General features: G+C 39.3%; 1 protein-coding gene across 12 annotated transcripts in view; it reads right to left on the reverse strand.

Annotated features, from left to right (window-relative positions):
• Slit2 (slit guidance ligand 2) overlaps positions 1-15,974 on the reverse strand; it is a 337,724-nt gene that overhangs the window by 139,405 nt on the left and 182,345 nt on the right. For all 12 annotated transcript variants that reach the window (NM_022632.2, XM_087583725.1, XM_087583727.1 and 9 more), the window contains 1 exon segment: positions 6,329-6,400. In NM_022632.2, the coding sequence (NP_072154.2) occupies positions 6,329-6,400 (72 nt within the window).

Here is a 15,974-nt window from a genome sequence, read left to right on the forward strand (position 1 = left end):
CAGAGCGCTTCTATAGATTAACAATTACTGAAAGCAGAAAGTTCGTGTCACAGTCAGAACTTCCTAACTAGTCAGAAGGAGCAGAAAACAGTCAATAAACTCTCTTAGTTAAAGTCTATATTCTTATAGGCCACACAGAACTAAGGCCATGTTGTGCTTCATTCATATGGTTTGGCTTTTATATATTTCACAAACACGTCATGAGAGTAAATAAGAGGAGTTTGAACATGGTCATCAGGATGTGAAATGCACCATGCGAAATATATATAGTATCTTTGTTAATATTGTCTATTGAGACTAAAGCCTGGAGGTCAATATCAATTAAGAGGCTGTTGGAATAGTTCAGAGGTAACAACGTGTTCTAACCCTCGTTGGAGAGAGAAGAACTCTGAAAGTCTGTTCTGCCTCACTGAACAAGAAGGCAACCACACTAGACATATTAGCTTTTGTGTAATAAATAGGTGCAGGGGAATTCAAAATCAATCATTTCCTGCATTTTGTTTGCTTTGTTCTGTTCTGTTTTGGAGGCATTTTTGAAGATACACTGCATACATTAAGAACCAGACTGCAGGACCATGGGCAGGGCCCAAGGTTCTAAGAGTGGGGCTTGCTCACACTGATCAGGCCCCACCCACTTCTTTTTCACCAAAATAACTTGTGTTTATATTTGTCATTTGGGGCAATAGGCACAGTGCTGTGATGGCTGACCCTCATGAAACTCATTGCTTCCTATCATTTGCTTGAAGAAGTATCTATGTAGGTGGCTCAGAAGAGTCTATGATCTATTCAATTCCTTTGTGTTTAATGTAAGCCAAGCATTAGGCCGAGCTTGTGGGTATCCTGTGGAACACTCGTGTGAGAAAGAGGGACACCACAAGAAAATCCACAGGATCAACTCATCTTGGTTCACAGGGGCTCAAAGACTCAATTGACAATCAGGGAACCTGCGTGAGTCTGACATTGGTCCTCTGCATTATATGTTATATATTATATGTCTTCTCCTAAGAGCGGAGATGGGACCTATCTCTGAATCTTTGTCTTGCTTTTGGGACCCTTTTTCTCCCACTGCGTTACCTTAATCTGAGGGGAGGTGCCTAGTCTTATTGCAACTTGATATACCGTGTTTGTTGATATCCCTGGGAGTAGATCTGGGGAAAATGCGATGTTGAGGGAGGGATGGGTAGGAGAGGAGGGAGGGGCAGCTGCTGTGGAAATGTAACATATGAGAGAATAAAAAGGGGGAAAAAAGACCATCCCCACCAAGGAAGAAAGTTTTTTTTTCAAAGTATTTCTAGCTTCAGATCTAAATGAAAACCACTAGGAGAGAGCTGGATATGAACAGAACAGTTTGAATTGGTAGTTGAAGCATATTACCTTTTAAGGTAAGTTCAAAATGATGTAACCTTGGAAACTGACTACAGAGGTTGTTTGTAATTAGACTTTACGGCAGAAGTGAAGAAATCTCTTACACTTACGGGGAATTCATGCATTCTTCTCCTATATGGTTACATATTAGTTCTATTCTATCTGGCAAACTCTTGTTCAGGAACTATGTAAATAATGATGGGGAAACCTACCAGGAAAGATGTTCAAACTAAATGAAAGTACAATCTATACAATATGTTAGGCCTTCTGCATACCTAGATAAATTTGGCTGCAATTGCATTTTATGGGCTGGAGAAGATTCATTGAAAAGTGTAAAACTAAACTAAAACAAGAAGGGACTGACAAAAGAAAGGTGACAGCAATTCAGTGAGCAGTAAAGTTTCTAAGCCATGTATGTGGATTTGCACCAACAGATTAATTCCCTCTCTTGCTCGTCAATATACAGCACGTCCAAATTGGAGGATTTTTCTCTAAAGTGTCATAGTTATGTTTATTTATTGTCCAAACGATGGCATGAATTGCCTAAAGGAAATGCCCTGAATCATTCTGTGAATTATACTTTTGCTTATAGATTGGTGCACATGAAATTATATTAAAATTTTCTTTTGTACCCATGAAAAACACAGCTCATTTTCCCTTTCAGAAAGCTGGTTTTTGTTTGTTTTGTTTTTCTTTCTGTTTCTTTTTGAAGCACTGGGGATGATTCTTTTTTTCATATGGAAAGAGAATAAAATTCATTGCGTTGGGGTAGCTGGAATTACAAAGGTGCAAGCCAACACAAAAGGAATGTCCATGGGGAGTGTGTCGGTGAAAACCGCACAGAGCCCATCTTGAAGATGTGTGCCAGAAGGAGGAAGGAAGGAGCAGGGACGTGCTCTCCTTTACACAGCAGCGAATGCAAGTCTCACAAGAGTGTGACCATTTCCTATATCCATTCCCAAATAAGAGAGCAAAAGTGGCTAACATGAGTTTTGTGATGACAAGTTACAACCAACTTATTTCCTTCCTAAGTGTACGTCTTTATCCCTCTTTTTACTAAATTCTAAGGGCAAATAGGAAGTTTTTTTCTTATTAAATAAAGGACTCTTAAGATATATGAAGTACATGCTACAAAAACAAGATCACAGCTCTCAAAAATAAGGAGAGACTAGCCAGGAATATTTTCTAAGAGGAAAAGACTGAATGGAAATATCTAATCAGGTGCTTGAAAAAAATTCCATGCGTGCTGTAAAGTTTTTCTTTTGACATTCGATTACGGGAAAGCAAAGCTTCGTGACTTCAGATTAAACCTATTAATTATATATACAAAGTCTCTAGGGACATGTTCTGCGAGCATTAGTTAACTTTTTTGAAGAATCGGCCATCGGTAATGACAGGTAGCAGTAGCTACTATTTTGCGAGTTTAAAAGCGCACATGGAAGTCCCTCGAATACTGCTGATGGAAACTGTTAGTAACTTCATTATTCTGTTGATATTGGAGTACGATTTTGTTTTCCTAATATCTGAGAGTCTAAAAGGTCAAGACAAAGAAAAGTGGTATAAGTTGTAATTTGGGGGGAAAAGAGGTAACAGAACAAAACACTAAAAACCACTTTAATCCAGCTATCAAATAAAGATATATAACCATAAGAGTTAGTTCATTCCTCCCTGAGATGCTTAGGACCAAGACGAATGCACATTTGTCTGGGGTAGTTCAAGCGAGGCTCGCCTGGAGACGGGAAAATAAAATGTACTAATTCACAACATTTACACAGTATCCGTTTCAAGATGTCAACTTGAGCATATTTAACTGGACCTCAAGAGCAAATCAAAAGTCATCATTAGGAACCCGTAGGAATGGGAACCGTTTTGCATCAGGTCTGAAAGTGACCAATTTGAACATTTAATCAGACTGGGGCAGGGTGGGACTGCAGAGAGCCAGTGCTCCAGGGTAGGACTGCGGAGAGGGAGCCATGCTCCAGGAGCCAGGGTCTTGGCACTGCTAAGGCACAAACGCATGCTGCTTGAGCTGATTTTTCTCTTTTAACCTCTGAATGATTGTGCAGCTGTCATTGGAACGCCATCAGGGCAATGTACTTAGAAGTGAACACAAGGGCCCAATAAAGATGACAAAACACTGCCTGTCCTGCTCAGTCCTAATATCATCATCAGTGGTATGCGACTTATTCACTGATGGCTGCGGCTAGTGGTTTAAGAATAGTGCAAATTAAATTTTATACTTAAAGAAAAAAGATGATATGTTGCCTCTGTTTGAATGAGAAAACAACTTTATACCCTGCCCCACAAAATGAGAATATTTTTGACAATGTAGTTTGAGATGTCTTTTTACCTATAATGTTTCTGTTAGTTATTTAGCCTGATTAAGAAGTGAAATTTTACAAAATTCCATTTCTGTCCTCCTTTCTTTTTGCATTAGTTCAGGGAAGATGACGAGGACAGGAGTTTTTCCCCCTGATTTTAGTGCCACCGTTCAGGTCGACACTGTCTCTTAAGCTTCCCTTCATCCACAGAAACATAAATTTCCAAAGCAGACTCTGTGAGGAAGCTGTCAGTCAGCATCTCCGACATGTGGATCCCTTGTGTCTCATCTCTGCTTTACTTAATAAAAAACAATCACATTCCATTTCTCATACTCACAAAATAGACACACTAAAACTCCATTACACTTTGCTTTTATAGGAAGTGCTGCCACAATTTACACCTAGCTACTGTTCACCAACACTCATACAAGACTTTTTCTTAGATTTCCCCTACACTCTTTCAGGGATTTTCTTCTAGAGCTCTCTGACCACTTATAAGAGTACTTTTAAGTTGTCCTACCTTAATCCCTAAAGTATTTGATCTCTTATTTATAAATCATTGTTTCGTATTATGTTCACTGAATATTTCCATGCGTAATTTCTGTTTCAACTCGAAGGTCCGTGTCTAATCAACTCATAATGGAATAATCATATACATATTTAAATAATATTTTCATCACATTCTAATGTTGAAATTTATCTTATATTCTACTAGCCTGTTTTCCTTGTAAGTCACGTGTCTGTGGATAACTTTAAGCAATCATGCACTGAATACTTTTATAATGAAATGTAATACTATAGTTTCCTAGCATTTTTACTGGTTTAAAAGGTCTTCACATATCATTTGCCTAATATCCAGAGCAAACCTGAGTAACTATTATTCATTTCGTGAAACTAAATACTCAGAAACAAAGGATTTACATGATTACTTACGTCTAAAAATCCAAAATATAGCAAAACTGTCTGAAGTTGTAATCCTATGCTCGTTCTGAGGCATATGTAACAATCTTTGAATTTGTAAAGAAAAAAAAAAACAAAACTGAAACTCATGAATGTATGTGGGGGAGGTTTCAAATGTTCATTTCTCATGGCAGCTGGCCTACTCTCTCACTTTCCACTTAATCTCTGAACTTATGTTTCAGGTTAAATGAAGAAAACATATTTAAAAAAAATCCCCTGTAATAAGTCAGTGCTCCTAAATGTAGAATTAATTACAAAGAGTACCAGGCGACTCAGAGTATCTGAATGTTTGAAGAATACTTAAATACACTTTTATAGGCACTTAATGACAATAGTATTGTAAGGTTATAAGTGATATTCTGTAAGGGTGGTCAAATGTAGCCATTGCAATTTGAGTGGATACAACCCAGAAATTCTTAAGTAATACCAGACCCTCACATAATACACTGAGACAGATTGTGTCACCCTATGTCAGCCAATCCATCCTAAGCATTCTCAAAGTTCTGGCTGGCTAGTAAAGACAGAAAGAAAGCAGAAGAAATCCTTTTTGTCTAAGTGCCCGTAAAAATCACCACAGTCATACTGTTAATGGTTTTGTATATTTATAGTCACAAAACTGTGCTTTTCTGTCATTACTTATGTACTCAGAAAGCATAGATTCAGGGTCAAGGAAAACACTTTTTTGAGGAGATGTAAAGGCCCAAATCTGTGGCTTTATCAACCCTTGTCCCTTTTGACAAGGGACAACATCTGTCTCACTTTCCCTACCAGAGAAAAATAATCCTGAATTCTCCTATGGAGAATTCTGAATATCAGTTAATTCTTGAAAAATTGCCTGCACTGTTTATGAGCAGCTAAAAAACATTGCATTAGAAGAGCTCCTCAGGATACACAGGAACTCTTCTTCCCTACATTCCAAGGTACTGTAATAGCTAAGGAAAGCATTTTAACCCCCAACATTTGAGGTAAACTGAAACATCATTTTAAAAGACTAACATTATTTTGGAAGTGATAAAGATATATATTGACAATATTAGGTTTGCCACTGAGAGCTTATATCTCCCAGGCAGCTTGAGAGCTGTAGGCACTTAAACACCTTGCAAGAAACCGGTTTAAAGATTTATCAAGGAAAATAAATACATTTTTTCTTCTTTCCCTTATTATGGAGGGTTTTTATTCATAAAGTCCTTCACAGATAGGAAGGAAAAGATGTGGGAAAAATACACAAGAATGCAAAGGTAAATTTATCATGTTTTATACTTTTAACATCTAAAAACTCCAGAAAAAGCTGGAGTTCTGAGCTATCTTTATCTTTAGCTGGAAAATATTATCTACACTTTCCAAAAGAAAATAAACACTTTATTTGCTGTGCTTTGAGCATACTCTGACAGAAGCTACAAAGAGAACAAGAAAGGACTTGGGAAGAAAGTGAGAAAAATCTTCCATTTTTCTGAAAAATTTAAAAACATTAATCGCAATATTGAAGAATAAATTGTATAATGACTTGAGTTGACAAAATTCCTTACAAGGGCAAAATTTTATGTTTCTGTTGAAATATCTTCAAAACAAGAAGAAAGCTACATCGATATTCCATTTTCTGATAATTTAAAATATGTAAAGCTGGCCCAAAAACAGATAATAATGTAAAAGCACTATAAATTAAACTGTACGTTTATACTCACAGATTTTTAATGTCAACTGCACCACGGAAAGCCTTCCTTGGAATTGCTTGAATCTGATTTTCACTGAGATCACTAGAAACAAAATAAAGGAGAGCTATAGTATATGAAATAATATTTTATGTTTTATATAACCAAAATATGGAATAGAAGAACAAAAATCACCCCACAATAAAAGCATCCTCCACCACACATAAAAAGGCAAGAGTTAACTGCAAGGCATGAACCTACACAAATAACTTATATAGGTAACTTAAAGTTTGGATTAAATATTGCAATTTCTTGTTCTAGTATAAAATATGGTGTTTTAAATTAATGGTCGATCTAATTTTACAAAAGAAAATATTTCATTAAGACAAATAGTAGATTTTTCATAGTTTCAAGGGGACTCTTTAGAATTTAACATTTGTCTAAGATCGTTGTTTCAACCGAGCTTCCTAGAGAAGCATGACAATACTCAGACCACATAATTAAGCTTCCATCACAACTTAAGTGACTTAAGTAATATTAAAATGGAATATGGAAGCACCAATCCAACCACAAAATAAAGCTTCTGCATGAAATACTAACAATGAGCTGATTTAAAGCTTTCCCTAAATATTTCTATTATAACCATAAACATCGAGTCTATATTTACATGTTAATTAAATTAAGAAATATGTTTTAATCAAGGAAAAAAGCACTCTCTGGGTAGAAATAAGAAGTCTGAGGAGAAAAAAAAAAAGCTCATCATAAAATGGGTCATTATTTTTTCCTTCCAAGAGTTCAGAATCAATTCTAAGAGCTTAGAAAGTAATATTAGTCTTACCACATATAGTACAAACACACACCCAGAAAGATATGCCACTGAAAAGAGAAAATTGCCCTCTGGGTTTTATTAATATAAGCACCCAGCAAGAAGCCAAAATATCAGGCAAACTATTAAAATACCAATGAAGTTATTCAAATTCTAAGATAACCCATTCTCTCAAAGAAAGCTGAAGCTACTGACCACAGATGCCCACCAGATGCCAAACTGGGCCGCTTCCCAGCGTGCGGAAGCACAGTGAGTAGGTCGCTCCACACTCCCTCCCTCAAAGCCGCTCCTGAGCAGAGCTCATAATTCAAGTGCTTGTAGTCACACAGGAGAGGAGAGGATATGACTGGCTGATGCAAAGATTTAGTGCCTGGTCTTGACCTCATTAACGCCGAGTTTTATACAAATGAGATTGGAGTTTATATCTCAATATGCTTAATGTTCAAATGGAAAAAAAGTGTTTGCTAAGCAATTTGTAAAGACGTAAGTATTAATGATACTTCGGCAAAAGATGAGGAGAAGGAAGAGAAGGAGGATGAGGAGGAGGAGAAAGAGAAGGGGAGGAGGTGGGGGTGAGAAGAGAGGAAAAACTCATATTTTACTTCAAAGAGTAATTATACCCATTTGCACTTACGCAGGAAGCACATTGTGAAGCAGTGTAGCTCATTATTGCTTTCAATAATTTCCCAACATCCTTAAGAGCAATAAAACCCCATTTCCTTAAAAAAGCGCTGATTTCCCCCACTTGTCATTGATTAGGACTGACTTCTTTCCTTCCTTTTAAAATTATGTCGAGTTAAGGATATATATATATATCCTTAATATCCTAAAAATATATATATTAAAACCTTGATGGCAAAAACTGTTCAGAGGAGGTCAGAGGACAAAGCGATTTCTGAGGAAGAAAAAAAAAATGTAGCAAGCAAGGAGGAAGGGAAAGAAAAAGATGGCATTCAAGTGAATACGAAGCTATCATGCTTGCTGAAAAATGATTGTGTTTAACAGAGACTGAAGGAAAGGCCATCCAGACACTGCTGCACCTGGAGATCCTTCCCATACACCGACACCAAACCCAGACACTATGCTGATGCCAAGAAGTGCTTGCTGACAGGAGCCTGATATAGTTGTCTCCTGAGAGGCTCTACCAGAGCATGACCAATACAGAGGCGGATGCTCGCAGCCAACTATCTGACTGAGCACACAGACCCCCATGGAGGAGGTAGGGGAAGGACTGAAGGACCTGAAGAGGTTTGCAACCCCATAGAAAGAACAACATCAACCAACCAGAAACCCAAAGCTCCCAGGGACTAAACCGCCAACCAAACAGTACACTTGGAGGAACCCATGGCTCCAGATACATATGTCGCAGAGGATGGCTTTATCTAGCATCAATGGGAGAAGAGACCTGTGGCCCGGTGAAGGCTCGATGCCCCAGTGTAGAGGAATGTCAGGGCGGGAAGGTGGGGATGGGTGGGTGGGGAAGCACCCTCATAGAAGCAGGGAGAGGGGAATGGGATAGGGGGGTTGCAGAGGAGAATCCGGAGAAGAGGATAATATTTCAAATGTAAATAAATTAAACATCCAATAAAAAAGAGAAATTGATTGTGTTTTACCCTCATGTCCCTTCCTTGGTTACACTGTCTAGTTATTAGCCCTTACCACGTCTCAGACAAGGAATACTTCGGAGGGCATATAGAGAAGGGACGGCAAAACATTTACTCCTGGTTTTGACTTTTCTCTCACGTCTGTAGGCTTCTAATCTCTAGAACTTGAGTTCCCTTTCTTCGCACAAATGTTTTGCTGCGTTTCCATGTCCCGCGGTCAGACTCTTGACTGACTTCAGAGGGAGAGGAAAAGTAAGGCTTTGTGTGGCTCGAATAAACATAACCGTGACACCCTGCAGTTTAGGGGGGATATCACTCCTGGGTCTTGTATTATTTTTATTGATTTCCTATGACAAATTCCTAGAGCATGGACCAGTTTTCTTTGGCTAATAGTCACCAACCTTTCCCCCACCAAGCTCTGAAAGACTAAGAGGCTCAAAGGTCAATATTTTCCTAAGATTGATGGCTGTACCTAACTCTACCCCTGGATAGAGAGCTTCTGAGCATGGAACGGCGTCTCAGCATGCATGAGGGTCCAGTCCTCTGGGTTAAGCCGCTTTAACTCTCGATTCCTGGTTCCTTTTGAGGAGTGGACTATGGTCACCTGGAAAGAGCCTGACCCAAGCAATAGTTGATGCTTAAAAAGAATACACACCCCATGCTCCAATTCCCATGCCTATCCTATAAAGCTGATATTGTTTCAGTTTCGTAGGACAGGACCTAAGGTTTGAAAATGTTATCAGTGTTTAATGATAAGACTAATGATTAAACATACAGGAAATGCAGATAAACACTGAGCCAAAATTTGGGAACATCTAACAAGGATTATCAAACCAGCATCAATACGATTCTCCTGAGTTTATGAGATTAAGGGAGGGTTTTCTTAATTTCTTAACTCATCTTGGCTTTGCCATATGTCATTTGTGCAAGGTGGATATATATATATATACATATATATATGTATATATATATTTGATAGTTTGATATATTTGAGATATATATATATTTTTTTTTGATAGTTTAAGCCAGTATATGAAAGGGTTTGGAATTGAATGAAGGTAGCTTTCTGTTTCTAGAAAATTCCAAGTCAAGATGCTAAGAATAATAACTAAATACGAAAATACCATAAAGGTGTTGGTTACATGTATACTGCCATTATTCTGCCTAGAAGACAACCATTTGACCTCCCTCTCTTTGCTCTACTCCTTGAAGCTCAACGAAGGCACAAGGAGACATCCTCGCAGTGGAACGCTGTTCCTTGCACTATGTGGGAAAAGCACAATGAGTCTCAACTACTAAGGGCATGGGCTGGAGCTGCCATGGAGGAAGTCTGTAATTATATCACTGGGCAATAGAGTGTAAAAAGCTGCTTGAACAGAGAAATGGCTTGATTGGCTTGCTGTTTTTAGGAAGATTAATCTGGAAATTGAATTTCAGAGCAGGCAGGGGTAATGGGGAGAGAAGAAGCGCCAGGCAGTATCTCCAAAAGCTGGCCTGAGTCCAGTGCATGAGGTATTTTTAAGGGAGAACATTAGGCAATAAAGTCTGAAGTTGGCTGCAGTTGGAAAGTACTTGATGTAAGCTAAGGTTAACTGTCATCTCAGCAGAGCTTCGAGTCACTCGAATTTTCTGAGCAACATGGTGACAAAGCTGTAAACCAAGAAAGACAATTGTCCTACTGCTACAGCAGGTACTGGGGTGTTGAAGCAAGATGGATGATCACTTTACAGGTTCCTGAAATCTACCATGTGACATTTCTGAAAAAAAAAATACAGAAATTCTTGTTTAATTGTAAGTGTATTGTTGATGTTTTGCTCTTACAGAGGCATGTGCATTGTATGCGTTCCTACTGTCCATAGAGGCCAGAAGAGGCAAGTGGGTCTCCCGAACAGGAGTCAGAGGTGGTTGGGAGCTGCTGTGTAGGTCCTGGGAAGCAAATCTAGGTCCTATACAACAGCAGCCAGTGTTCTTATTTGCTGAGCCATCCCTTCAGCTCTGAAAATGGTGAAATTCTTGAAAGTCAAGTCTATTCATTTTCCTGAAAATAGCAGAAAAGTGTGAAAAGCGGCAAAGACTGCTCTTTCAGAAGCCAATCTCCATCATTAAGATAATGAGTGGACAGTAACATGATTCCAGCAGGACAAACTTTATGTGCTTTACATGTGCTCATTGAAAGCACATCCAAGAAGTACAGCTGAGATGGAGTCCATTTGGGTAATCACAAGATTCTGGGTCTCTCATTTAAACCCAATTTTTTCCCTCACTTCATTTAACTCACTCCCACACACGTATATAGTACCTGCAGTCAAGCCCTTTCCTCCTGCCCCTGCTCCTCCTCTTGTTTCTGTTTCTCCTCGTCTTCCTCCTCTTCCTCCTCCCACTCCTGACCACTGTTAGGATATTAGTGGATTGGCAGCCATCCCCATTTCTTAAAGGACACAGTCCAAATTCTTCTCCTTGAACTGATTTATGACCACTTATAAAGCACCCCCTCAACCTTATATAAACATTATATCCACAGTTATATGAAGCTACTAACACCAGAAGTCTTCCTCATCCGAATAAAGGAGGGCAGTATCCTTACAGAGGCTTAGGCCAGAGGCGCAGGGCATCTTATTCATCCAATGCTAATCGATTATCAAATTCACCCAGCTCAACATATTTCCAGAATTTTCTGTCTGCCCTTCTGTTACCTTGTTCTCTTCTGGTATGGACTAGCTTAATACCCTGCAATTACATCTATACTGCTCTATAGCCTTTCTGACTGCTACTTCTTAGATACAAATGCTAGCCTTTCTATGACTGCTACTTCTTAGATACAAATGCTAGCTTTTCTATGATTACTGCTTCTTAGATACAAATGCCAGAGTATTTGATACAATAAAAAGAAAGACTCAAATGACCACAATGATGTCAACTAGCACCAAAGAAATTACCTGGCACTTGCTTTTGAGATCTATCTATACTCTATCATGTTTCAGGTATACTGGACTCCTTGGGGTTTCTTGAAATTTCAGAGGATTCCTGCTATGCCTCTATGTGCACCTCAATCTTTGACAAACGAATCTGTGTTTCTAATTCCCCTTCTAGGCTTGACGTGGATTGTGACTCTTGAGGAACTCATTGTAGTACTGAGCGAATGAGACTGTAAGGAGCAGGTCCTCTTCAGAATACAGGTCTCTTCACTCTAACAGTGATTCTTAGTCCAAGCCACGTGTGAAAGAAAGGTTTTGTACTCCCTCAGTAATACTTGTGAGGGTCTACCAATATAACTAGTGTGAAAAGGTCTGTATCTTGGGATTCTTTGGTCAAGTAATGGTTACTACTAACACATACAGTAGGTCACTGCTCACAGCTGGCCGTCACTTTTTTTTGGTTTATTTAGTTCTTTCTGAAATCGCATCAGGTTGCAATTCCTTTTCTCATTTTGAAGAGGATAAGCTGAGGTTTAATGAAGGTTACACGGTTAAACTGTGGTCATGTTGCTAGCATGCAGGGAATAGAATTTTATTCGACTTTGCTGCTCTCCAAACATTATATTGCTGGCCATTGTCAATTGCCTTAGATAAGAGGTGTCTTCAGTAACCAGATAGCCATCTGGAATTATTTTTTCAGTCCCTTCAGCAATGGTTTCAATGTGTGGACCAAGGATCACTCATAAGAATAAACCATGGTGCTTCTCTTAAGAACAAAACCAAACTAGGAGCAATAATAAAAACGCTGACCCTGGGCTAGAGAGATGGCTCAGTGGTTAAGAGAACTGACTGCTCTTCTGAAGGTCCTGAGTTCAATTGGCTCACAACCATCTGTAATGGGATCAGATGCCCTTTTCTGGTCTGTTTGAAAACAGCTACAGTATATTCATATAAAATAAATAAATAAATCTTGAAGGAAGGGAGGAAGGAAGGAAGGGAGGAAGGAAGGAAGGGAGGAAGGAAGGAAGGGAGGAAGGAAGGAAGGGAGGAAGGAAGGAAGGAAGGACGGAAGCCTGACCCTGAGCTCCAAACCAGTTAGGAAGAACAAGTAGCTTAGAGATTCAGGATCCATGACTTCATAAATGCACCAGTTAAATATTATGACAAATGACCTTAGAACTGATGTTAGCATCCTATTGAAACATCTTTACCAAATGGTGTCTTTAATGGTCTTGTTAACTTTGGACTATATGTATGGTGTTTGTGTACACGCATATAGTAAGAAGCCATAAATATCAACAGAAAAACAAAAGTAAGGAAAACCATTAAATCAATAGGAATATGCATACAATACTCTGAACATAGAAGCATAAGATAAGAAAGGCTACTTTGGGTCTATTAATATATACATAACTTAAATTTTGTCCTATTGAAGACTACAGTTACCTGGGGTTTAATACACTATCACTGTTGTGTAACATTACTACTACCAACATGCAAATCCTTTTAAGAGGCCATTCCATGTTTTAAGATTCATTTTTATTACATTTTAATTATGTGTATATGTTTGGGTACATGCATGTGAGTACTAGTTTATTCAGAGACTAGGGGTCCTAGATCCTTATGATAACATACATATGTAAAGAAAAGAATGGACTATTAGTTGACTAGGGTATCAAACACCAGGAAGTATTTCTTTGAGGATAGAATGGAAGTTAACTGAATAACAAGAAGTTATTTCTTAAAAAATATAGATACGTGGTATACATGCAGAGCTAAACACAGAATTCTCAAATGGCCGTGAAGCACCTAAAGAAATGTTCAACATCTTTGGTCATCAGGAAAATGCAAATCAAAACGACCATAAAATTCTACCTCACACCAGTCAGAATGGCTAAGATCAAAAACTCAGATGACAGCAGATGCTGCTGAGGATGTGGAAAAAGAGGAACACTCTTCCATTGTTGGTGGGATTGCAAACTGGTACAACCACTGTGGAATCAATCTAGCTGTTCTTCAGAATATTGGTCATAGTACTTTTTGAGGACTCAGGTATATTACAAGGACACGTGTTCCACTATATTCATACCAGCATTATTTAAAATAGCCAGAAGCTGGAAACAACCCAGATGTTCCTCAACAGAAGAATGGATACAGAAAATGTGGTACATCTACACAATAGAATACTACTCAGCTATTAAAAACACAATGACTTCATGAAATTCTTAGGCAAATGAATGGAACTAGAAAATATTATCCTGAGTGAGGTAACTCAATCACAAAAAACCGCACATGGTATGCACTCACTGATAAGTGGATATTAGCCCAAAAGCTCAGAATACCCAAGATACAAGTCACACATGAAGCTCAAGAAGAAGGAAGACCAAAGTGTAGATATTTCAGTCCTACTTAGAAAGGGAAACAAAATAATCACAGGAGTTAGAGGGAGGAAGGGATTTAGGAGGGAGAGAGGTTGAGAGAAGGAAAAAGGAGGCAGGATTGGGTATGGGAGGAGTTGGGGAGATGTACAGAGGGTCATGAAATTGGTCACAGGAGTGTAGCAATGGGGGATGGGAACTGGGATAGCCACCAGCAAGTCCCAGATGCAAAGAAATCAAGAGGCTCCCAGAACGAAACAGGGATGACAGTTGCTGAAATATCCAACCAAGGGGAGAGAGAACCTGTACAGACCATATCGAGAGGTTAGGCACCGCCTCTGGTTGAGGGATGGGGCCACCAACCCATTTCAAAATTTTTTTTTCTTTTCTTTTCTTTTCTTTTTTTTTTCGGAGCTGGGGACATTTCAAAATTTTTAACCCACAATTGCTCCTGTCTAAAGGAAGTACAGGGACAAAGAGTGGAGACTGAAGGAAAGGCCATCCAGAGACTGCCACACCTGCGGATCCATCCCATATGCAGCCAGCAAACACAGACACTCTTGCTGATATCAAGAAGTGCTTGCTGACAGGAGCCTGTTATAGCTGTCTCCCAAGAGGCTCTGCTAGAGCCTGACCAATACAGATGAGGATGCTTGCAGCCAACCATGGAACTGAGCACAGGGACCTCAATGAAGGAGTAAGTGGGAGGGTTGTAGGAGCCATTCCTAACCTCTGGATATTGGATAGGGGTTTGCAGAGGGAAATCTGGAAGGGTGATAACACTTGAAATGTAAATAAATAAAATGATCAATAAAAAAGAGACGAAAATAAAGATATCTTCCAACTATTTTCAAACTATATATATTGAAAACTTGGATAGATAAAATGCTTGTGTTTAAATTCTAGGTATTAAATTACTGGCTGATAAAGGAGATTGTAGTGAAACTCCCTGTTTAAACCATTTTTTTTTCTCTAGTCTCTTTTTACAGTTCGGTTGTTATCCCTCTTCCTGTCTGCCCTCTGACAGTTCTTTATCCCATTCTTTCTTCCCACTTATCCAAGAGGATGTTCCCTACCACCGTCCCATCCCAACCCACCCTGCCAGGCCTCCCTACTCCCTGGAGCCTCACGTTTCTTGAGTGTTAGGTGCATCTTCTCTCACTGAGGCCTACCAGGCAGTCCTCTGCTGTGTATGTGTTGGGAGACCTCATGCTAGCTAGTGTATGCGGCCTGGTTGGCGGCTAAGTGTCTGACAGATCTCACAGATCCGGTTTTGTTGAGACTGCTGATCTTTCTATGGGGAAACCCTCCTCTTCACCTTCATCCAACTTTCCCCTAATTCAACCACAGGGGTCCCCAACTTCAGACCATCGGTTGGGTGTAAGCATCTGCTTCTGTCTCAATCAGCTACTTGTTGGGTCTCTCAGGGGACAGCCTGTTAGGCTCCTGTCTGTGAGCACATCATAGCATCAGTAATAGTGACAAGCCTTGGAGCCTCCTGTTGAGATGAATCCCAATCTTAGAAGCAGTAAAGAAACAGTGCTTTTACTTAACATGTTTACATAAGAGGTTTGCTTTCTTTTGAGCTTAACAAGACTATAGCAAAGACTAACAATTTCTGTGTGAGACTATGCAGCGTTTCTCACCCAAATAGGGGAAAAGGAAGCTTCCTTGTTTTTCAGCTCCCCTCACATTTTTCAAGACAACTTGTGGTATGGACTCTGACTTTAGAAAAGGGTAGCATCTGGTTGGTTGGTATTGTTGTTCTTCCTATGGATTGCAAACCCCTTCAACTCCATCAATCCTTTCTCTAACTCTTCCACTGAGGACCCCATGCTCAGTCCAATGGTTGGCTGGGAGCATCTGCCTCTGTCTCTGTCACGCTCTGGCAAAGCCTCTCAGGAGACAGCTATATCAGGCTCCTGCCAGCAAGCACTCTTGGCATCAGCCTTAGTG

This window comes from Rattus norvegicus, chromosome 14 (assembly GCF_021556685.1).
Source record: "Rattus norvegicus strain SHRSP/BbbUtx chromosome 14, alternate assembly SHRSP_T2T, whole genome shotgun sequence".
Taxonomy (NCBI): domain Eukaryota; kingdom Metazoa; phylum Chordata; class Mammalia; order Rodentia; family Muridae; genus Rattus; species Rattus norvegicus.